Source organism: Moschus berezovskii, chromosome 28 (assembly GCF_049115385.1).
Source record: "Moschus berezovskii isolate FMDL1 chromosome 28, NW_MosBer_1.0, whole genome shotgun sequence".
Lineage (NCBI taxonomy): Eukaryota > Metazoa > Chordata > Mammalia > Artiodactyla > Moschidae > Moschus > Moschus berezovskii.
Window position 1 is genome coordinate 15,416,779 of NC_142487.1, and position 24,930 is coordinate 15,441,708.

General features: G+C 41.3%; 1 protein-coding gene across 1 annotated transcript; it reads right to left on the minus strand.

The window, feature by feature from the left end:
* Nucleotides 1-1,051: 1,051 nt before the first annotated feature.
* Nucleotides 1,052-15,823, minus strand: IER3IP1 (immediate early response 3 interacting protein 1). The gene is made up of 3 exons (XM_055417313.2): nt 15,649-15,823; nt 3,115-3,216; nt 1,052-2,245 (listed from the first exon to the last, which is right to left on the minus strand). The coding sequence occupies exons 1-3, from the start codon at nt 15,737-15,739 to the stop codon at nt 2,190-2,192; spliced, it is 249 nt and encodes an 82-aa protein (XP_055273288.1). The 5' UTR covers nt 15,740-15,823; the 3' UTR covers nt 1,052-2,189.
* Nucleotides 15,824-24,930: the final 9,107 nt, after the last annotated feature.

Consider the following 24,930-nt stretch of genomic DNA (forward strand, 5'->3'; position numbering starts at 1 on the left):
CTGTGAAAGTTTGCAGACCTCTTTTCAGGCACAGTAGAGCTAGAACTGTGAACGAGGTCTTTAGGAGAAGACTTTTTTTTTTTTCTTTCATCTTTTTAAGACTTATTATTTGGCTGTGGTGGGTCTTCGCTGCTGTGAGCAGGCTTTCTCTAGTTGCAGAGAATGGGAACTACTCCTCAGTTGTGGTGTGCTGGTTTCTTTTTGCAGTAGCTTCTCTTGTTGCGGAGAACAGGTTCTAGGCCAGCAGGCTTCAGTACTTTCAGCATGTAGAGTCTAGAGCACAGGCTCAGTCGCTGTGGCACACAGACTCAGTTACTCCATGGCATGTAGGATCCAACCGTACCTGGGATCAAACCTGTGTCCCTTGCATTGGAAGGTAGACTCTTAAGCACTGGACCACCAGGGAAGCTCCTAGAGAGGAAATACTTCGATGCCCATGTTGCACTTTTCTCAGAACCACTTTGCTACAGAATACTCTGATCCTGTCCTGCTGTGACTGCTCTCCATGAAAGGTGAACTTGGACAGTATCTCAACATTAAATGAGTATAAAAGTGTGTTGTAACATCTTCGCTAAAATGCTATCAGGCCAAGGTCTCTTCTTTAAAATTCTATATGGCTCATTGCTTGTGGAGAAACAGGAGTACCCTCAATTAATTTCTTCTTTTGAATCTGTTCAAAAGCTTAAATTCAAATTCATGCATCAGATTCTTAAATTGCCTTTAAGTGAAAAGTATGTTCGTTACTCCCATTAGCCAACTAATCAACCAAGGATCCCTCATAAACTTCTTTGGTTCAGCTGTAAGGCCCCCCTGCTCAGAGATCTTCCATCTCCAGTTCAGGCATGGCCAACAGGCATCTAATACCTGCCCTTAAGTCAAAGAATCAGAATTGTTCATGAGTTGTCCTGATATATGTCAGCAATGCTGTTAATTCATTGAAGCTCATTAAATCTGTGCTCAACGATTTTAGAGCAAAGAACATATAGAGTAAGTATTACACACAAAATAAGATTAACACTGACAGGTATATACTAAGGTACAAAAACAAGTGTTTGACTTGGAAATTGAATTTTATTTACAAATGTTCTCTTTTAAACACAGATGCCGTTCCACCCCTTTTAAAGCATTATTAACTAATTTCCAGAAAAACCATTTGTATTGTCTTAATCTTTCTGCATAAAACAGTATTATGGGGTAAACAAATACAGGATGGTCTAAGACATAAAAACAAAACAAAAGACAATTTATCCACCATGAGCGCTCTAGTGACTGACAGAATGAAGAATCACCAGTCACACCCCTTAATGTGCTACTCCAAGAAACGTGATAATCTGGGGAGGTAAATGCTTACCAATAAAGTCTTCTTACATAGTGCGGTTTAATGGTGATTGTTTAGGATTGCTCTTGCAGGCTACTATTTATGGTGATTTTTAAAAATAAGTCATCATTGTTAAAAAGGGCATAGACTTTTCTATACAGATTTTTCTTTAACCTTTGGAAATATGAAGATACTGATCTGGTCTCATCATTCAGGCCAATTAATAAAATAACAAATGCATGAATCAAACTTAAAATGAAACTTAAAAATACAATCAACCTGTGACTATCTGACTTAAGAAAATTAGAACTCTCTCAGAAATCAGAGTATTGCTCCTCAATAGTTTCTATGGATTTGAATTTTTCATAGCTGAGACAGTATACAGACAAAATACTTAACCAACGAGTTCAAAATAAAACAATCCAAATTACCTAACATTTTGTATTTTAAAAATCCTTTAAAATTTATCTAGGAGGATAATCGTTCTCACATCATAACTAAGTTACAAGAACTTTGAAAAAAAACTCATCCCTGAGAAGTCAAAGAGAGAAATCTCTAAAAACACAGAAGTGACAGTTCTGCACCCTTTTAACAATCTTTTCCATAGCATGAACTTTTATCAGCAGTCAGCAATCAAATGTATTCCAATCCTCAATAGTTATGGACTCTGATGATCTGATCTTTTTACAATAAAACTGTAAGTGCAACATTTTAAAAAATCAGATAAATAGGGATTCTGGTTTTATTGTCAGGTTTACATTTTTTTCAAGTCCAAGGAGAGCCAGCTAAGATATGTATACTTCAATAAAGACTGAAGTAATAACTTCTGCTGGCAGCTCTTCTTTGAAGTCTCCATTTCCCCCATTGATCTTCACCCAAATAATAAAAGTAATACAATTGCAACTGAGTTTACTATTATTAATGGCACTGCAAAGAAAAAACAAATTTAATTATTAAACAAATCAGAAAAAAACTGTCATAGTTACTAGCATCAGGAAGGTAGAAATACTGTATGTCATCAGAATCAAATTGCAAATCCTTATCACATAGCAACATTCAAACATGCATTGGATCCTAAAATCCAGACTTATTTGAAAGAGGGCTTGTGTGACTGGGGTAAGAGTCACACGGGCACAACTAGATCAATACAAAGTAATCTGGGGATAGTGCTGGAGCAGCTCTAGGAACACAAGCAAACTGCACCCAGGCAGAAGTAGACCCACATGGTTGCCAGTGACGTCTGACATTAGAAACACAGTGCAAAGAAGATTCTGTAGCTTCATCACTAAATGAAGAATGAATTTAAATATTTATCATTCTACCCAAAGCTGTGATGAAAGCAGCCAACAGACAGAGGGAGAGGTAGTAAGAGACTCTAATTTTAATAGTTTCAAATAAAAGGTTTTGAACTCCTGAGTTGTTCGAAAATGTTTTCTAATAAAATAACAGACATGGGGCCTGTATTTTTCTCTTGAAAGTCTTACAGGACTCTAGATAACTTTTCTACTTAGAAGCAAAAAGAATTTCTGAAAGGCAAGAACACTAATGTCTTTCAACCCGAGAGGTGACATACAGGTAGCAAAGAAACATCGCATCACTGAGCATTCCATCTGCATCAGTTGGCTTGAACAGAAAGAAAAGGCAAGAAAGGAAAGAAACTAGTAACTTTTTAAGCAGTAAAGCCAAGTCAAACAGAAAAAAGTTCCCACTACAAAAATGACATTCACACTTGGAAGTTTTGCTACTTAAACCACAAAATTAAAATGAAAGACTGTTCTATTAGTTTTGCTTCTTACCTCTCATCACGGTTCTTACAGATCGAATAAGGTTCATTAGCTGAGATTTAATTCCTGGCTCTTCTCCGAATCCTCCAATTCCCTGGTCTGTTCCCCAGCCAACTGTGTAACATAAAGATGATAAACTGTGTTAAAATTTATTTTGCACTTGCCTTGCTCCCTCATTAGTCACATTCTAAAACATAACTTTGAGTCCCTGTTAAAGATGTGAAATATAGTCATATGATTTAAAAATTTTAGAGTATATTTTTTACTTTTGATAAGAAGCACATTTAATTTCCCTTTTAATTTTATAAAATAAACTACGCCTAGTAAATTATTCCATGGCACTGAATTTAGTAAAGATGACTGTTATGACAACCTAACTTTTCTTTCTCCTTTTTTAAACAAAACATTTTTCAGGTCAGAACTGAAAACCAAAGCATATTGGTCAAGTTGAATAATAAATCAGTTCAACTCAGAATTCATAAAACCCAACATATGACACTACCCTTATGGCAGAAAGTGAAGAGGAACTCAAAAGCCTCTTGATGAAAGTGAAAGAGGAGAGTGAAAAGGTTGCCTTGAAGCTCAACATTCAGAAAACAAAGATCATGGCATCTGGTCCCATCACTTCATGGGAAATAGATGGAAAAACAGTGGAAACAGTATCAGACTTTGTTTTCTTGGGCTCCAAAATCACTGCAGATGCTGATTGCAGCCATGAAATTAAAAGACGCTTGCTCCTTGGAAGGAAAGTTATGACCAACCTTGATAGTATATTAAAAAGCAGAGACATTACTTTGCCAACCAAGGTCCGTCTAGTCAAGGCAATGGTTTTTCCCGTGGTCATGTATGGATGTGAGAGTTGGACTGTGAAGAAGGCTGATCGCCGAAGAATCGATGTTTTTGAACTGTGGTGTTGGAGAAGACTCTTGAGAGTCCCTTATACTGCAAGGAGATCCAACCAGTCCATTCTAAAGGAGATCAATCCTGGATGTTCATTGGAGGGACTGATGCTAAAGCTGAAACTGCAATACTTTGGCCACCTCATGCGACGAGTTGACTCACTGGAAAAGACTCTGATGCTGGGAAAGGTTGGGGGCGGGAGGAGAAGGGGACGACGGAGAATGAGATGGCTGGATGGCATCACCGACTCTGTGGACATGAGTTTGAGTGTACTCCGGGAGTTGGTGATGGACAGGGAGGCCTGGCGTGCTGTGATTCATGGGGTCGCGGAGAGTCGGACACGACTGAGCGACTGAACTGAACTGAACTGAATACTTTATTAGTATAAAGGTGTTGCATCTAAGTTTCACTATGTGTTCACCTGGGGAAATGTTAATACAAACCTGTTCATAGCTTGGATAGGCCTTCATAGCATGCCAACAGAGGTATATCTTTTTAACTTGACCATTCCTCTTCATTTCTCAATTTTGAGGTGAGGAATTCAGCCTACTATCTAACTCTAATCCCACTTATTTTTAGTAAAAGGGTCTTTTACCTTCTTCTGTCATTTTCCTGATAATATGAATCATTACTTCTTTATGTGTTCTTTTTTTTTTTTTATTGCCTTACACATTCTTCTAGAGGCTCACACATCCTCATTTCTGCAATGTCCTTCTCTTGTCTTTATTTCAGGTTCACTTTTCATATCTCATATGACTAGGTATTTTTTTTAATCTCTTATGACTACAGGGCTTAATTCATTCCTGACACGCTAACCCTTTAACCTGAAGATGGAGAAAAAGTTTTTATTTTATACATGAAAGAACCAAGTATCAGGTAACAAGATTTCATATTGCTTAATCAACTTTTACTTGGTTGAAATAAAGGTTAAATAATGGTTGCTTTTTTGGTCATCAATACTGAGATATGCTACAGTATAAAACTAATATAAAATTCAAGTTCACAACAGAAGAGGTATGTTTTGACTCCCACTCACCCTTAAAGACCTAGCTCACCTGTGCTCACAGCCTTCCTAGTCCACAGAGGTGTGACTCGTTTTGAGCTCCCAGAGCTCAACCTCCATCACAGTGGTTAATATCACAGCCTCTACCATCTTTGGCCAGACTCTCAATAGATGCCTCTGCAGTATCATCTCACCCTCTTTCTCCCTTAAAGGGCCAGATCTTTCTAGTTCACAATGTGTGATGATTTCCATCATCTACTGAGTGAAGTCAGAAGCTCCTTAAATTAACGTGCTAGCCTTGTATCATACCACAACCCTCCAAGTATTGCTATTCACACTCAATTCCCACTAACTGCTGTTATACATGTTAAAGGCAGCTTCTGAATCCAGGTCTCAGTTCAGTTCAGTCGCTCAGTCGTGTCCAACTCTTTGCAACCCCATGAACCGCAACACGACAGGCCTCCCTGTCCATCTCCAACTCCCAGAGTCCACCCAAACCCATGTCCATCAAATCGGTGATGCCATCCAACCATCTCATCCTCTGTTGTCCCCTTCTCCTCCTGCCTTCGATCTTTCCCAGGATCAGGGTCTTTTCAAATGAGTCAGTTTTTCACATCAGGTGGCCAAAGTATTGGAGTTTCAGCTTCAGCATCAGTCCTTCCAATGAATATTCAGGACTGATCTCCTTTAGGATGGACTGGTTGGATCTCCTTGCAGTCCAAGGGACTCTTAAGAGTCTTCTCCAACACCACAGTTCAAAAGCATCAATTCTTCTGCGTTCAGCCTTCTTTATAGTTCAACTCTCACATCCAACGTGACCACTGGAAAGACCATAGCTTTGACTAGATGGACATTTGTTGGCAAAGTAATCCAGGTCTGTCTGACTTTAAAGTCAAGGCTTTTCCTAATTCCCCTCTATGTCATAATAAACCTTGTTTTACCCAAACAGTAACTACTGATTGTAAGTCATATTATAAATTCCTGGAACTAAATTTAGTCTTTCTTTACCTTTCCCTTCTACCCCACCCCGGAACAAGTACTTAATATACATTTGTGGAATTAAACTGAATTTATAGCAAACCGAGTTAACTTTGGATAAAGAAAGGTATGGTAAACCCTAGGATCGTAGATAAAACTTCCAAAGAACCATGTTTCTTTATTTTTAAGACACACAAAGCGTAACACAAACCAATCATTCAGCTGCAGCTTTGAGGGAGAGAGGAAGAAATCCTCCAATATTAAATGCACACATCTCTCCAAGTTACAAACAATCTCAAACCTGCATTTTGCTTGCTTCCTACTTCTGGATCTCTGGCAAGCAAGTATATTTATGCTGTTTCTCTAACATTTACTATATAACAAGTTCTACTATAATTTCTTTCTCCCACATATTTTCTAGCTACTTTCTTTCTCTCACTTTTCTGGGTTGCTCAAATCAGTCTCTCCACTATATGGCAATTCTTTTTTTGTCATCTAAATTCAAAGGTGTAGTACCAGCCTTTAACTACTTATAATGTGGTGAAAGTTATTTCATAATAGTGTCTTGAAAAGACATAAAACACAAAATGGCCACCACCACCAGTTGTATTATTTTCCAAGCCAGTTTAGTCTTACTCATATAAGCCTACTTAACAACTCTGCATAGTAAGAAAGCAGCCTGGTTTCAGTTAAACATAATGGTTACGGTAAGGAAGAATGTTTTCTTGACCCTCTTAGGGTCCTTGGTTATGTCTGAAAATTAAACTGACAAAGACGTTAACAGGAGAAAAGCATACAGAGTTTATTAAGGTTTTACATGTACCTGGGAGTCTTCACAAGAAAATGAAGACCTAAAAAAGTGAGCACAACAGGAAATTTTTCTACCTTTTAGACAAGGGAATAAATTTGTGAAGAATTAACAAGAAAAGGCATTTGGGCTACGGGTAATGTAATAAAGTAATACAGTCTGTCTGGCCCTCAGTTCCCTGTCTCTGGTGCTAAGAGACAGGGTGCTCCCCTTCCTTCTGGGATGGGGAGGATACCTTTCACATGAGAAACTTATCTCCTGCTTTCAGGAAAGAAGGAGCAGTGAGGGAGGAGGGTGGGGCGATCGCTCTGCTTCTGGTGTTTTCTCTAACTGCTTCAGCTTAAGATGTTCAGCGCGCCACAGTGACTTATTTAGGGGTAGCATGTCCTGAACCCTATCAATGGACACACACTTTTAACTTAGACCTCTCCCAAAATCTACTAATAATGACATTAGTGTATGTCCAACTCTTTGTGACCCCACGGACTGTAGCTCCTTTGTCCATGGAATTTTCTAGGCAAGAATACTGGAATGGGTTGCCATTTCCTACTCCAGGGGACTTTCCCGACCCAGGAATCCAACCCACATATCCTGTGTCTCCTGCACTGGCATGTGGATTCTCTTTCCACTGAGCTTACAGGAGTAATAAGAAAGAAGTCCCCAGGCAAGAGAAGTTAATCTGAACAACAACAAAAAAAGATAAACGGAACAATAACTGACTTAGCAGAGAAAACGGAAACCTAAACCTCCAGGGAGCATACAATAAAAAACTGAGGCGAATCATGCTGAGAATCCTGAAAACTTGAGAGAAACTTCAAAATGCCAGTGAGGGTGACACAGTTTTGGAAATACAGGAGGACTAAACTGAAAGTCCCCACAGGAGCAGTTAGCACTGCTCATCCCTGCCTCCCTTTCCCTAGACTGAACTGATGGGAAGAGTGTCTCTCTCTTACCCCCTCAGGGGACAGGTTTACTCTCAGTGGAGACTGAAGCAGGGAAGCTCCAGACCTGGGGAAATCCAGGGAAGGTGGACTGAATTAATTAAGGTCTACAAACCTAAGTGTCAGATTCCTGCCCGCTTTCCCTGCATGTGTATCACATAAGTCTGGACCATAAGAATACTTACATTCTGCAGACAGGAAGTTGCACAATTACTCTGGAAATTGACCAGCTGCCCAGGAAGACTTCAGTTAGTGACATACAGGGGGCTTTAATGAAATGGCGAATTTAACTGGGACGCCCACTAAATCCCAACCATATACACATATTACTCTTTGGAATGAACTGACAGTCGAGAGGGAATGATTCTGAACGTGGTAGGATAGAGTAAAGCCATAAAAGAAGGCTCTGAGGAAGAGAGAATGCAAGAAGTTCATTTTTTAAAAAAACGAACATCCTTAGAGAAAAACTATTGTAGCTACAAAACTAAGAGAACAAGATGCCATGAAAAAGGGAACGTAACAAAGGAGCACTTGTTCTTGCTCGATCAGCATAAAAACTCAAAAGAGGCTGACACACTAAGTTGAAGACACCTACAAGACAAGAAAAAAATGTAAAAAGGAGTATCAGTATGTCAAAATAACTGGAGTTCCAGAAAGAGCAAAGAAAAAACAGGAAAAAGTTATCTAATGAGGTGGCCAAAAAGCACGTGGAAAGATGTTCAACATCACTAATTATCAGAGAAAATGAAGTCAAAACTACAATGAGGTATTAACTGACACCAGTCAGAATGGCTATCATCAAAAAATCTACAAACAATAAATGCTGGAAAGGGTTTGAAGAAAAGGGGACCCTCTTACACTGCTGGTGGGAATGTAAACTGATACAGTCATTACGCCACTATGGAGAACAGTATGGAGGTTCCTTATACCATATGATCCAGCAATCCCACTCCTAGGCATATACCAAGAGAAAAACATAATTCAAAAAGATACATGCACCCCAATGTTCAATAGCCAGGACACGGAAGCAACATAAATGTCCAACAGAGGAATGGATAAAGATGACATGGTGCATATATACAATGGAATACTATTCAGCCATAAAAAAAGGACAAAAGAATGACATTTGCAGCAACAGGGACAGACCTAGAGACTGTCGTTCTGAATGAAATCAGAAAGACATATCATTATGATATCACTTAGATGTGGAGTCAAAAAAAAGGGGGGGTACAAATGAACTTATTTACAAAACAGAAGTTCAGTCATGGATGTAGAAAACAAATTTATCATTACCAAGGGATGGAGGAGGGATAATCTGGGAAATATTAGGATTAACATATACACAGTGCTATATATATGTATAAAAAAAGATAATAAGAACCTGCTGTATAGCACAGGGAACTCTACTCAACACTCTATAATGGCCTAATGGGACAAGTATCTTAAAAAAAAAAGATGCAACTGATTCACTCTGCTGCACACCTGAAACTAACACGCTGTGAATCAGCTACACTGCAATAAAAGTTTTTAAAAGAATTAACAAACACATATGAAGAGATGATATCCCAGAACTGCGGGATATGAGCCTTTAGGCCAAGTGGGCCCAATCAGGGTACAGCCAATGAATGAAAAGGAGACTCACAGACTGCCACATTATTGTAAAATTTCAGACCTCTAAAGATAAAAGGGCTTCCCAGGTAGTGCAAGTGGTAAAGAACCCTCCTGCCAATGCAGGAGATGTAAGAGACGGGGGCTCGCCTCCTGGGTTGGGAAGATCCTCTGGAGGAGGGCACAGCAACCCACTCCAGTATTCCTGCCTGGAGAATCCCACGAACATAATGCAGAGGAGCCTGGTGGGCTATAGAACATAGGGTCGCAAAGAGTCAGACATGACTGAAGCGACTGTGCACACAAAGATAAAGAGAATACCCTAAAGGGTCTCTACCTACAAAGAGTCAGGAATCAGAATGGCATTAGACTTAACATCAATAAAGGAAACGAAAAAATTAAATGGAATAATGTCCTCAAAGCTCTAGAAAAAGTGGTTCCAATCTAGAATTCTACACCTGAACCACAAATCAACTAGAAGAATAAAATTATGATTTTTCTTTTTACTGTTCAGCTGTAATATGTATAGTCAGGTTAAATATGGAATACTGATATTACCAATAATTGGCTGGAGATGTGAGAGGCGGAGAAGGGAAGTACGTGTGTATTTGTGCTTACACAAGAATGAGTGTGCCACTGATGGTACAACTGTGCTAAACCCATTCACAGTAGTAGGTCAATGACTTAAAACTTGAAAGAGTTGAAAATAATTGCTTTAGAAGAATAGAGGAGGTTGAGGAGAGATGGAGCAGGAAGCTTCTATTTTTCTTTATAGGTTGAAGGGCTTTTTTGACCTTAAAAACCACACACATACATTGCTTTGATAAAAAGAAAAAATGACATTTAAAACGAAAATCTGTAAAGCTACTCCTCTATTGGAGAAACCCCTCTGGAATTCAGAGCATGAACATCTTGCGGGCAAGGACAGGTTCCAGAAGTGGAGGGGCTTCAACCACAAGTCACTCTGAATATCTAAATTGCTTTATAACTGCCTTTAGACGGTTGCTGGTTTCATTTCCTTTACTTGCTTTTTAGAAATTTATCGTTAGTAAAACTATCAATCCTTTCCACTCAGGGTCACAGTCTCTTAGATGGTAAAAAAGAACTTCTTTAAGTACTTTGTGGATCATGCACATAATGAGGAGTGATCCCAGAAAAAAATATATCTTCCAACTGCTTGCTCTTCAACAAAACAGGATAAAACTCTACAATATAGAGAATACCATGATTTAAGCATCAGCACTTAAGTAATTTTTTTAAAAAGGTAAATTATTAGCTAATGTTAGCTTTTCTATTCTTATGCCACTAGAATGAAAAAGAAAACAGACTTTTGGGGAGAGTGGGGAAAACATTTGTCTCGATATTCCACAAAGTTGACCAGTGAAAGAGCATCTGCCAGGGATTACCTTTTGCTGTAACAAATAGTTTTCTCTCCAACTGCTACTTAAGAGTGTCAGTTATTTTTCTAAGGAACCTGGCCAAAGTTTTAAAGAGCTTTGCTTTTTTTTTAAGGACAAAGACTGAACTCTGCAGCTTTCTTGTCCATAGCTGGAGGGCCCAGCAGAACAAATGATAAGACCAGTCAACAGCTGTTGTTGCCAATCTCAGAATGAACTTAAACAGAAAAAGTTACCAACTGTAAACACCACATAATGTTCTTCCTGTGCCCAGACTTCAAAAAGTCACACACAAAAGGGTAATCCATCCAGGTTCAGTCAAGGATGCTCAGATAGATATATTTTGAAGAAAAAGTATTAACTACAGTTTTGAGGACACTGGCAAACCTCAGCTTCTTTGAGATCAGTTTCCATTTCTATGAAAGAAAATGAATGTGCTTTGTGTCACCAAGTTTGCAGTGCTAACATAAATGTAAAAGTACCTAATCAATCACACAAAGAACTCTACTAATGTAAGTTTGAAAAAATTACCTTGATCAAAAAGAGCACTGCTGAAGTGAATGATCTAGTATACTTAAGACTAATCTCTCTTGGTTCAATATAATTCCCAATTCAACACAATAATTTCCATTTAACCCTTGATGAAATTAAACAAATGCTTTTCAGTGATATATATTTAAATAGAAACATATATCTAGAGTTTCTTCAATGTTTTATAAACTGCCATGCTCATCTATGTCTGTCATATGGAAGGCCTATGGAATACCTTGTTCATTTCTCTGCGGTGGTGGTTTAGTTGCCGAGCCATGTCCGACTCTTGAGACCCCATGCATTGTAGCCTCACAGACTGCTCTGTCCATGGGATTTCCCAGGCAAGAATACTGGAGTGTGTTGCCATTTCCTTCTCCAGGGGGATTTTCTGACCCAGGGATTGAACCTGTGTCTCCTGTACTACAGGCAGATTTTTTTACCGGTAAGCCACCAGAGAAGCCCTCATTTCTCTGTACACTGATGCAAATCTGACTTACCGGTTTTTTGTTTTTTAATATTTACTTATTTAGCTGCATTGGGTCTTGGTTGCAGCATATGGGATCTTTAGACCAGGGACTGAACCCAGGCCCCCTGCATTGGGAGCATGGCATCTTAGCCACTGGATCACCAGGGGAGTCTCCTGACTTACTGTGTAAGATATACCTCCTTTAGGAATTTCTCTATTATTTAGGCTCACACAACCCTCACTGGGAGGTTTCCATAGATGTTCTTTATCAGATTGAGAAAGTTCTTTCTTATTCCTAGTTTCTTGAATGTTTTATCATGAAAAGGTATGGAGTTTCGTCAAATTTTTTTCTGCATCTATTATAATCATGTGATTTTTACTTTACTAATATGATGAATTAAACTAATTTTAAAAGGTTAAATCAACCCTGCACTCCTGGGGTAAATCCCACCTGGTTTAGTTTGCCAGTGTTCTGCAGAGAATTTTTGTGTTTATATTCATCAGAGATACTGGTCTGGGGTTCCTTTTCTTGTGCTGTGTCTGGTTTTCATACCAGGTTAATACTGGCCTCAAGGCATGAGTTGGGATGTGCTCTCCTCTCTATTTTGGTTTTAAGTTTTCTTTAAATGTTTGGCAGAATCCAGCAATGAAGCCTGGGTTTTCCTTTGTTCAAAGTTTTTAAACTACTAACTCAATCTCTTCACACGTTATAGGTCTAATCAGTCAGTTCAACAGTTTGTGGTCTTTCTGGAAATTTGTCCATTTCATGTAAACCATCTAGTTTGTTGGCATACAGTTGTTCACACCATCCCCTTAAAATTCTTTTCATTCTCTAAGGCAGTGAGGTCTCCTTTCATCACTGACTTTAGTAATCTGAGTCTTCTTCTTTTCTCAGTCGAGGTAAATGTTTGCCAATTTTGTTGATCTTCTGAGAGAACTAGCTTTTAGTTTTGTTAATTCTCTTTATTGTTTTTCTGCTCTGTATTTCATTAATTTTCACTGTAATCGTTATTATTTCCTTTTTTTTTTCCCCCAGTGGGGGAGGGGGGAGAACTGGATGTAGCTCAAATGCAAGAGAGTCTCACTGCTTTTACTGAGCTTTCATAGATCTTCTTGGCAGAAAAAAAAAGCTTCTCTGTTGTATATTCTTATGACAATTCCCGGTGACTCTGAATGTTTGTTTTTTAAATAACAGTCACTAGTTATAGTGGTTTCATTGAAAAGAGGGTCCAGTGGAGGTTCTCACACCAACATTTTGGAAATTCTCTCCATTAATAATTGTATTTCCAAATAATCTGGTTAAAAGTGGGCAGAGGACTTGAATAGATAATTTTCCAAAGACATAAAAATGGCTAACATGTACATGAAAATGTACTCAACATCACTATTCATCAGAGAAATGCAAGTCAAAGCCACAATGAAATATCACCTCACACTTGTTAGAACAGCTCTTACCAAAAAAAAAACAAGAGACAAGAAATGCTGGCAAGGATGTGGAAAAAAGGGAACCTTTGTGCACTGTCCACAGGAATGTAAATTTGTACAGCTGCGCTATGGAAAGTAGGATGAAGATTCCTCAAAAAATTTAAAACAGAAACACATTTAGTAATCCCATTTCTGGGTATTTATCCAAAAGAGATGAAATCATTATCTTGAAGAAATATTTGCACTCCTATGTTCACTGCAGCACTATTCACAATTTCCAAGACATGAAAACAATCTAAGTGTTCACTGACCAATGAATGAATATAGAAAATGTAATGTACATATATAATGAAATATTATTCAGCCACAAATAAGGAAAACTTGATGTATGTGACAACAAGGATGGACCCCGAGGACACTGTGCTATTGAAATGGCTCAGAGGAAGACTACTGCTGTACTATCTCACTCATATGTGGGATCTAAAATCACTGAACTCATAGAACTCTGTTGCGTCTGTGCTCTTGAGGCTGGGAGCCATAATTACTGAGGCCCGTACCTCTAGAGCCCGTGCTGTGCAACAACAGAAGCCGCTGCACTGAGAAGCCTGCACACCCCAACCAGAGAAAGCCCCCGCAACCGAGATCTAGCAGAGCCAAAACTAAATCAGTAAATCATTTTTTAAATTCTTTATTTTTTTTTTTTGCCTTATGTGCTTCATCTTTTTCTCCACTTAATTTCTTTAAAGATAAATTGCTGGCACTATAATATTTCACTCCTAAATATTTCAGTATGCATCTTTATCACATTAACAAGATGTACAGTGACTCCTTAATATCATCTAGTATCTAGTCCATACTAGAATCTTCAAAATGTCCCCAAAATGTTTTTTACAGTTGATGTGTTAAGTAGAAGTCAACCAAGGTCCACATGCTGCATATGAATACTTTCTTACATCTCTTCTGTCTTTTCTATATTTGTGTATTTGCTTCAGTGTTCACTTTCTCCCCACGTTTTTCATGGCACTGACTTAACAAAAGAACCTGACTAGTTCTCACTGTTGCTGCTGACATCTAAAAACAAAACCACCACAAAACATATCCCCGTATCCCCTTCCAGTTACCATTTCTTCATTTCCTCCAACTTGGTGTAAAGCAGGGATGAAAACAGTACCTGTCTCACAGGGTTCTTGTAAGGGTTACACAAGTTAGTATGTGTAAAGCACTGGATACATATCCTGGCACACGGTTAGTGTTAAGCATTAGGTATCACTGTTATTTTATCCATTCAACTTGTATTACACTCACAATATCTACTTGCCCTATTTGAAATGGTGCTTTCCACATCCACTCTTCTACACTTTTGATCTGTTCTCCATGAAGTAACCAGAAAGATCTTGCCAATAACACAAATCGGCTCACATCACTGCCCTGCTTAGGACCTTTCCAATTTTCACACCAGCTTTTTACTCCTCACTTCCTGACCCTTCACCTAATGTTTACTGATAACATTTCACATTTCCAGTTAGACATATTTCCTCCAAGATTTCAAAGACTCACAAGTTAGTATGCCCCAACGCATCTCTTTTGTAACATTTTGCATACTTGTCATTGGTACGTCTTCAGTTTTTACTTAGAGTAACTTCCATTAGAAGGGTAGGATAACTTGTAGCCTCAGCTCCTATTACATGGGCCTGGCACATATTTGTGCTCAATAAATCTCTCCTGAAGGAATAAATGAAACGAATCAATCTTGCTCATGGGTTTGAGTTTCAGTGATCTACCCTGACATGTTCCGCACGCTGTGACAAATGACGTACCATCATGCAGTATCCTGCCGTAATTGTGCCTCAGACAGAAAAAGAGCAGCCTGCCCAAGTTGCATGAAGCTCGCTGGATTGCGAGATCCAAGTAGGGAATAACTTCTGTCTTCCCTGTACGCTCAGATTCTAGGCTGGCTCATCACAGGCACCTGATAAACTGTGCTGAATAAACTTTTCTTGGAATGCGTGTGGCTGGATGTTGTGATAATCCCAACAGGCTTCCTTTCCTCTTATCTCCAAAGCCCAGGAACCCCTATGACTCTCCATCGGTTCATTCTTCAAACTACCCACGCTCCACAAGGAGCCACGCCCCTCCCTCTTTCACTGAAAACCCACACCTCGGATTTTTGACAATTAAAAGCAGCCGTGGAAATGTGTACTAAATTCCTAACCTAAACTAGTCGCAGGCAGGGGCGTCCCCGGGTCTACTCCTCATCTCCGCTTCCCGAACCCCAGGGCTGGCACCCAGCGGGTGTGTGGAACAATCTTCACTCCCCTGTGAGGCGAGAGTGGCTCGGCTTCCCCACCCAAGGAAAGGCCCCCAGAGAGGCGAGCCCTTGGCCGCCCATCCGTCCCTGCCCAGGTGGTCCCCTCACGCGGCCCTGCTCGGGTCCGCGATCCCCGGGCTCCGCCGCCGCCCCCTCAGTCCGGCCCGCAGGCCCCACTCACTGTTCTTGAGGAAACGCTCCTCGTGAAGCACGGCGATGGCATTGACGCAGAGAAGGGCCGCCTGCAGCAGCGAGTACAGCGTAAAGGCCATGGCCACCCACCCGGAGGCCCAACTGATTCCTCTCCCGCGGCGGCAGGGGACGTGGCGCTCCCTACGGCAGCCAGCGAGGCCCAAAGCGCGCTCTGAGACGCTCCGCCCCCTCCCGACGCGCCCCGAGAAGCTCCGCCCCGTCTGGCTAAGACCCGCCCCACGCTCGCCTCTGCGGGGCGTCTGCTGAGCTGTGTAGACCCTCGCGGTCCAATGCGGCAGCTTGGAAGTGACTACTGAACATTTGAATTGTGTCTGGCCCTAACGGAGGTGTTGTAAATGTAAAATACACAGAACGAAAACAGAACGTAAAATCTCCCAATAATTTAAAAATATTGATTACATATTGAAATGTTTTGATTATATTAGGTAAATAAAATGCAAACATTAATTTTTACTGTTTATTTCTATTTTTTTTAATGTGGCAATGAGGTTATTGATAGTGACATGGGGGCTTGTCCAATACTTCCGTTGGACAGCGCTGTACTAGATGCTCCCAAGTGCTGTATGAGATGTTAATAGGTAATTCCTATTTTACAGATGAAAAAGGCAAATAAAAGTTTTTATAAAAATTTAACTGAAATAATATGGGTTGAGTTGCACCCCACATGCCTCCAAGACCTGTGCTTGCCCGAGTTCAAGACCAAAGGAAAACCCAGGAGTCAGCAACTGGAATAATGATTTAATGGATGAGGGGGCAGGAGCAGGAATACTTACTGTCAAAAGCAAGGCCCTGGAGTGACACCCTAAGGTGGGCAAGATATGGCAGCAACCTTCATTCCTGGGGAATGATGGGGTTGGTGGTTGGGGATGGGGGGATTACCAGTTACAGAGCAATTGGCTGTCACCTTGGCTGATTGGTTACCAGGGAAACCAGCAGAGGGGCATGCCCTTCACTGCCCCTTCAACAAGAACAATCACTGGCTGGGGTTGGGGCAAATGTGTGGGTGGGTCAGTCATGAGTGTAGGGTGTAGGTGAAGCAGGTCCTGGTGGAGCAGCGGGTTACAGAGAGAAAGAGAACAGCCATCTTGGGTGGTCTGACCTTAAAATTACTGGATGAGAAACATTCTCTCCTTAATCAGACTCAACCTTGGCCTGTAAAAACTACAGATTCTCAACACAAATGATTTCACTCAACTCCCTATCCACATATTAAAAGACTTAGTTTCTAACAGCTCAATTCAATCCCTTGTTATTGTTTAGTTGCTAAGTTGTGTCCAACTCTTTTGTGACCCCATGGTCATGTAGGTCATGTAGCATACCAGGCTCCTCGGTCCATGGGATTTCCCAGGCAAGAATACTGGAGTTGTTGCCATTTCCTTCTTCAGGGGATCTTCCCAAACCAGGGATCAAACCTGCGTCTTCTGCATTAGCAGGCGTAGCCACCACGGAAGTCCCTAGCCCCCCCTTAAAGTGCCTGCCTGAGAAAGTTCAAGGCTCCCCCCAAAATTTACTCTTTGTAAATTTTGAAAATAGGCCCCTAACCACACCTTCTTAGAGCACTTATGAAAGTGGATTTATGATTGTGAGTCCTTCCTCTATCCCTTTGAGATATATATGTATCTCCTACTGTTCAAGGGTGTCTTACTCAAGGACCTGAAAGCCATTCCTTTAAAATGTAATCACCAGGACTTTCCTGATAGTCCAGTGGTTAAGAATCCACCTGCCAGTGTAGGGCACACCGGTCGATCCCTGGTCAGGGAAGATTCCACGTGCCATGCAACAGCTAAGTCTGGACTTCACAACTACTGAGCTCTTGTGCCTGGAATCTGCCCTCCACAGCAAGCGAAGCCATCCCAATGAGAAGGCGGCACCCTGAAACAATGAGTAGCCCCTGCTCACTGCAACTAGAGAGAGCCTGTGCACAGCAACGAGGACCCAGTGCAGCCAAAACTAACTAAATAAAGGGAAAAAAGATAAGAAATTGACCTTTAAAAAATAAAATTAAATGAAAAATAAAATGCAATCACCAGGAACGATAGGCCCTCTGTCTCTCAGTCTCTGTATGAAGGAAGAATTCTAATTTTGATCGTTTTATCTAATAGACACAGCTGGCCTAATCAACATTCACACTGACCGCCAGAGTCGGACACAACTGAAGTGACTTAGCACATAGCACACACATGCCAAGTAATCATTTCCTGAACTTCTCAGTTTCCCCTTTAAAAAGGGGAAAGCAGCACATTAGGCCCAGAAAGGATTTTGGAAGCCTGTGTGTTGCAGCTGCTGGAAGAGATTCTAGCCAAAACCACGAATAATTAGTTAAACTCCCAAGAAGAAATTAAGCTTAAATGGGCCAACCAGTTAGTGCCTGCAAGGAAGAAGAGATGTATCGTTTCCCACAGATATACATAAGCACTGTCTCCAAAATCGGCCTTAAGTGCAAATCAGGTAGGGACAAACACAGGAAGATAAATTAAAGGGAATAAAAGACACAACAGGATGCCAACAAATCCTCCAGTTTTTCAAGGTCCACAAAGCTCTAGACACTAATGATAGAGATGGAAGGTCGTTCTTGTAAGTGGAGAGTGACCACTCCAGGTTTTCTATCCTGGGCTGGGTAGCAGGAGGGGAACATGGGGGCCTTGTCTGGAAGTTTTGGTTGAGTGGTGACTTGCAGTTTTGTTTTTTTTTTTTACTAGATTATTGCTTACTGAAGAGAGGGGAGAGAGAGATGACTGGAAATTAGGGGATGGATGAAGTGGAGGTAAGAGAAAAGCATCTCACAGTCACCCCTCTCTGTCCCTACCACTGGGTTACAACTCACATGATCTGATTCTTTTATTGTCAAAAGAATCAGGTTAACCTCTCTGGGCCTTTGTTATATCACCTATAAAATTAGGCGATTATGATCTCTAGGGCTCCTTCAGTCCCCAAAATCTCTAGATCTAGCAAAAGCAGCTTAAAATACAGTGTACAATATTTGTACCAGGTTATCTGATTCATTACTTTTCAAATATCCAGGCTTGTAGACTAAGCTGATAACAGCAGATTATATCCTTAAAAAGAATTGTTCCTCTGATCTCCTTACTTCCAAAAACATTCAAATTCTGGGATTTTTAAAATGTGTTTATAAAATAGTTGTCTCGTCACTGAGCTCAGCAGTTCCATAGATGCGTCTCTTGCTTTGGTAATGTTTGGATGGAATAGACCCAGGGACCCCCACCCCCTCACCTTTACACCAGCCTCCAACCACCCTCCAATCATTTTTCAGTCACAGCCCGCAGAATCAGCTGCTCAACTCTCCCCGATTACCAAGACCAGCAAACACCATTTTGTGAGCGTAGCTTCTTATTAGTGATCAACCATAAGCTCCCAGAATCGTCAGAATTATTCCACTGAGGTGGAGGCCACCGTCATCTGCCTGGTCAACACACATCTGCTGGCCTCCTACACCTACCTCTCTCTGGCCTTCTATTTTGACCACAACAATGAAGCTCGGGAGGACACAGGCCACTTCAGTGAATTGGCTGAGGAGAAGCAAGAGAGGGCCCAGCGTCTCTTGAAAATGCAAAACTGGCATTGCAGCTGCACCCATTTCCAGGACATGCAGAAGCCATCTCAAGATGAGTCAGGAAAACCCAGGATGCTATGGAAGCCACCCTTCTCGAGGAGAAGAACCTGACTCAGCCCTTCTGGATCTGCATGGCCTGGGTTCTGCCCTCACAGACCCCTACCTCTGTGTCTTCCTGGAGAGACACTTCCTAGAAGATGGCTGGCTGGTCCCCAGGCTGGGGCTGGGCGAAAATCTCTTCAAAAGGCTCACCCTCAAGCATGACTAGGAGCCTCTGGAGCCCAGCGGCCTTTGAGGAGCCCCCCTAATGTCAGGGCTTCTACCTGAAGCCCTTCTCTGTGCCCCTTGTTGCTCAGTTGCTAAGTCATGTCTAACTCTTTGCGACCCCATGATATGCAGCCTGCCAGGCTTCCCTGTCCTTCACTATCTCCTGGAGTTTGCTCAAACACATGTCTATTGAGTCGGTGATGCCATCCAACCATCTCATCCTCTGTCACCCACTTCTTCTCATGCCCTCAATATTTCCCAGCATCAGGGGTTTTTTCCAGTAAGTCAGCTCTTTGTATCAGGTGGCCAAAGTATTGGAGCTTCAAATTCAGCATCAGTCCTTTCAATGAATATTCAGGACTGATTTCCTTTAGGACTGACTGGTTTGTCTCCTTGCTGTCCAAGGGACTCTCAGGAGTCTTCTCTAGCACCACAATTTGAAAGCATTAATTCTTTGACATTCAGCGTTCTTCATGGTCCAGCTCTCACATTTGTAAATGACTACTGGAAAAACCATAGCTTTGACTCTATTGACTTTTGTTGGCAAAGTGGTGTCTCTGTGTTTTAGTATGCTGTCTAGGTTTGTCATAGCTTTTCTTTCAAGGAGTAAGCGTTTTCTAATTTCATGGTTGCAGTCACTGTCTGCAATGATTTTGGAGTCCAAGAAAATAAAATCTGTCACTTTCTACTGTTTCCACTTCTATTTGCCATGAAGTAATGAAGGACTGATGCTAAAGCTGAAACTCCGGTACTTTGGCCTCCTCATGCGACGAGTTGACTCACTGGAAAAGAGTCTGATGCTGGGAGGGATTGGGGGTGGGAGGAGATGGGGACAACAGAGAATGAGATGGCTGGATGGCATCACCGACTCTGTGGACATGACTTTGAGTGAACTCCGGAGTTGGTGATGGACAGGGAGGCCTGGCGTGCTGTGGTTCTTGGGGTCGCAAAGAGTCGGACACAACTGAGCGACTGAACTGAATTGAATGGGACCAGATGCCATGATCTTAGTTTTTTGAATATTGAGTTTCAAGCCAGCTTTTTCACTCCTCTTTAACCCTTATCAAGAGGCTGTTTGGTTCCTCTTCACTTTCTGCTATTAGAGTGGTACCATCTGCATATCTGAGGTTGATATTTCTTCCGGTAATCTTGATTCCAGCTTGTGACTCATCCAGCCCAGCATTTTGCATGATGTACTCTACATAGCGGGCTTCCCAGGTGACACAGCGAGTAAAAAGTCTGCATGCAATGCAGCAGATGCAGTCTCTACCAATTCTCCCTTCCCCATGGCCCTGGAAACCACCAATCCATTTTTTGCTGCTATGGGTTTGCCTATTTCAAGCATTTCACATAAATAGAATCCAGCTTTCTGTGACCTTTATTGCCTGGTTTCTTTCATTTTGCATGTTCACAAGGCTCATCCATGCTGTAGCATGTGTCAGTATTTCATTTCTTCTTGCAGCTGAACGATATTTCACTGTATGTATCCACCCCATTTTGTTTATCCATTCACATGTTGATGGGCATTTGGGTTGTTTCTATAGTTTAACTATTGTCAATAGTGCTGCTATTTACTGCGGGGAGCCGGCCTGAACAAGGCCCCAAATGTCGGCCCTGGGAACGCCTTGTAAGTCCTGTTCCCTGTCTCGCCACCCCTCAAAAGAGTCATAAAACTTTTACCAGGCCTTCTTTGTGCAATAAAGTCACTGATTTTCTTCACGAGCATTCAGTCCTCTCGATCCCATTCTTTACTCCTTAATTCTTTTCTCAGTCTTCTATGTCGTTGCAATCTGGACTTGGTCTCTTTGCCGGCAGGCTCCGGCAGGTATTTACCACACTCGTATACAAATATTAAATAGTTGTTTTCAATACCTTTGGGTATTGGAATTGCTGAATGATATGGTAATTATATGTTTAATTTTTTGAGGAACTGCCAAGCTGTTTTCACAGTGGTTGTATGTGAAATGAATTTTGAGGTGAAATGAGTTGAAGTGAGTTCATTGTGGTATTGATTTGCCTTTGCCTGGTGACTCATAATGCTGTGTGTCTTTTCGTGTGTTTATTGGGTGTCTGTTTATCTTTTCTGGAGAAATGTATATTCAAATCTTTTCTCATTTCTTATTTGGGTTATTTATCTTTTTATTATCTAGTTGTAAGTGTTTTCTTTTTTTTCTCCTGCTCAATGAGGCTTGTGGGACCTTACTTCCCTGACCAGGGATTGAACCTGGGCTTCAGCAGTGAAAGCACCTAACCATTGGACCACCAGGGAGTTCCCAAGAATTCTTTACATATTCCGGATAATCCCTTGTCAGGTACATGATTTACAAACATTTTCTCTAAGCTCTTTTTGCTTTTTTGATGGTATCATCTATAGCACCAAAGTTTGTAATTTTGATGAAGTCCAATTTACCTATTTTTCTTTTGTCTCTTCTGCTTTCAGTATTATAATTAAGGAACCGTTGCCTAACCCATGGTCACTAGGATTTACTTCTGTGTTTTCATTTTTATTGTTCTAGTTCTGTGACAGATTATACTTCAAGTAGCACTGTCTTAGAGTATTTATCTTTCTAGGAACATACAATACCTAAGTCAATCATGCTAACTGGTGGAATTTCAGCTTCAAGTGAAGTTGGTGAGGGGAGATATTTTTGTTTATGAGAGGTCTTTAGCACCCTTCAGATTGTGTCAGTCAGGGGACTCCCAATTCACCCATGTGAACAGGGCGTCTTGCTTGGGTCACTCGGCAACAAGCAGTGGAGTTTAGTGGTTAAAAGCAGAGCTTAATGTCACAATGGTGAAAGGTTCAAATTTCTGATTTTCCACTTACCAGCTGAGTGACTTAACTCCTTCCAGTTTCAATTAAATAGTTAAGAACTGTAGTCTCTGCCTCAGAGGGTTGTTGAGAGGATTAAATGAAATAATGCTTTAAGACACTTAGTACAATGTTCCGCTTATTGTCATCACTCCTTGAAAGTTGGCTGCTTTTATTATTACTGGCTGCCAAGTAATTGGGTGATAGTGCCATATAAGTAGAGGGATGAGAAAGCAACTACATATAAAATCACAGTTTCACCAATGATGGTTTAGTATTGAATTCAAAGAGTATTTAACCATGTTTTTAAAGCACATGATTTGGGGGAAATGTTGATTCTTTATAAAGTCAATCTCTAGAGGGCCATAAAAGCTATTTTAATCACTACAACTAATTACAAGGAAGTATAAATCAATAAACTTTGCTAAATGGTCTAAAATATAATAAAGAAAGCCATCATTAACAATCATCCAGGAAGCCACTGTCCTTAATAGTGAGATGATATAAAAGTTGGATGAGAAGAATGAATTTTATTATTTGAAAACTCCAGACATTGCCAATGCTTTCAGGGAAGTTCTTAATTTAGGACCGAGTTATGAATTTTCAGAATGATTATTTACTTTAGGTAACTTGATTTTATTGCCTCTAAATTACATGTATACTAGGCCTGGTCTGGAAATTTGCAGAAAATATTTTCAGCTCTTATTGTTCTTCCCATCCCTTCTCAGCTCCAAACCCGCCCTCTTTCTATTACCCCTCCCAAAGCCGTAATACTGCTTCAGAGCCTGGAGTCAAGAGGCACTTGGGAAGCTTTAGCTCTCTTCTAGTCTCGTGTGATGGCCCAAGTCTGGAGCCCCAGGGCTACCATCTGATCCCAAGCTTACCTTGCTGCCCTCTGAATAGGAGAACCAGTGTCAGTATGGGTTCCTGAGCCAAATCTCTCTCTGCCTGGCACATCCCAGAGCCAAGGGGTGAGCTTGCCCCTCACTACACTATTTGTTCTCAGTGGTGTGTTTCCCTGAGGCTGAAATCTGCCCATGAGGGCCAAGTCAGTAGCAGGGGCCTGTTACCGTGGGTAATGATGGTCACTAGCCTCCTGCTCCAGAGACGCCTGTGCCGAGGAGCTCTGTTCCTTGTGGGGTCCTGGCTACGTACGTGGTCACGGCTTTACTCGCCTTTCCGACAGTGTACCTTCCCAGCCCAGTTTCTGTGCTACTCTGGGGAGCAGACCAAGTTCAGGTCCAGCCCCTTCCCCCACTTTGTTGTTCAGTCGCTAAGTCATGTCTGACTCTGTGACCCCTTGGACTGCAGCACACCAGGCGCCCCAGTCCTTCACTATCAGTTTGAGTTTGTTCAAATTCATGTCCGCTGAGTCAGTGATGCTATCCAACCGTCTCACCCTCTGCTGCCCGCTTCTCCTTTTGTCTTCAGTCTTTCCCAGCATCAGGGCCCCCTTATCTTTACCTGTCTATATTGCGGTCAGGGATACCAGACAGGTTGTAACCCTGCTCAGCTGTGATGATGGAGCCAAGAGATTGAGTAGGAAAAGCTGTCCATGGTCATAAGAACTGGATTTGAGACTTTACTCAGCAATTAAATAGACTTCAAAACCCTGTGACTTCCTTTAGCTAAATCAATGGGCTAATGAGAAGGTAAAATGATGGAACCAGAATAAATACGTATTGGAAAGTTGTCACACAAACAGGAAGTTGTGTTACTGTTGGCTGATAAGAGCTCCCAAATAGAGAAAAGGGTTTTGTAATCAGAGTTAACAGAACATCTAAAATAGCAGTGGTTAAACAAGATAGAACCTCATCTCTCCAATACAAAAGAAGCTTGGAACTGGGCACTCCAGAGTTGGAGTAGGGGCTCAGTAGTTGTCAGGGACCCAGGTTTCTATTATCCTTCTGTGCCACACTAGCATATAACTTCTGCCTCAAAAATCACCTTCATGGTCCAAGAAGACTTCCGAGGCTTCCTCCACATTACATACATCAGGAAAGAGAAACAGCGCCTAACTAATCAAACTCTTTTGAAGAGACCCTCCTGAAAGTTCCACATATTTCTGCCTTCATCGTCTTGGCCATATCTGACAGCATGTAAGCTGGGAAAGGTAGTCTTTTATCAAGGTGTATTGCGTCTGAGAATAGTCTGTTGGAGAGCAACCAGCAATTTGCCACATAGAGGCATCTGAAACCAAATGAAGTGTCAAAATTCTTTGAGTTTAAAGTAGTATCAGTGAAATGAGCAACTCTTATGAGTGGCCCAAATGAAATAAATGAGATTCACTCAACTTGTTCAGCAAAGAATGTTTTGTATCGCTACTGCATGCCAGAGACTATTCTCAGCACTAGGGAGATGGTGGTGAGCTGAAACAAACCTTCCCTGCCCTTATATAGTTTACGGTGTACACCTCCCCAGAAAGAGTGTATAATTGCAAACTGTGATATAAGTTGTGTATGGGGAATCTTATAAGATGGTCACACTTGAGCTTTGTGCACTCAACTTTGTAGAGCGAGACAAAGGAGCTCTCTTCATCTGGCCTGAAATTGGCTGGAAGTACCTGCAGCGTGGGAGACCCAGGTTTGACCCCTGGGTGG

What these genes read in the sequence shown, in the direction of transcription:
- IER3IP1 (XM_055417313.2), bottom strand. Translation starts at nt 15,739, where the DNA reads ATGGCCTTTACGCTGTACTCGCTGCTGCAGGCGGCCCTTCTCTGCGTC. An exon ending in GGAGCGTTTCCTCAAGAACA is followed by an intron (nt 3,217 to 15,648) that starts GTGAGTGGGGCC and finishes TATGTTACACAG; the next exon opens with TTGGCTGGGGAACAGACCAG. An exon ending in TGTAAGAACCGTGATGAGAG is followed by an intron (nt 2,246 to 3,114) that starts GTAAGAAGCAAA and finishes TTTTCTTTGCAG; the next exon opens with TGCCATTAATAATAGTAAAC.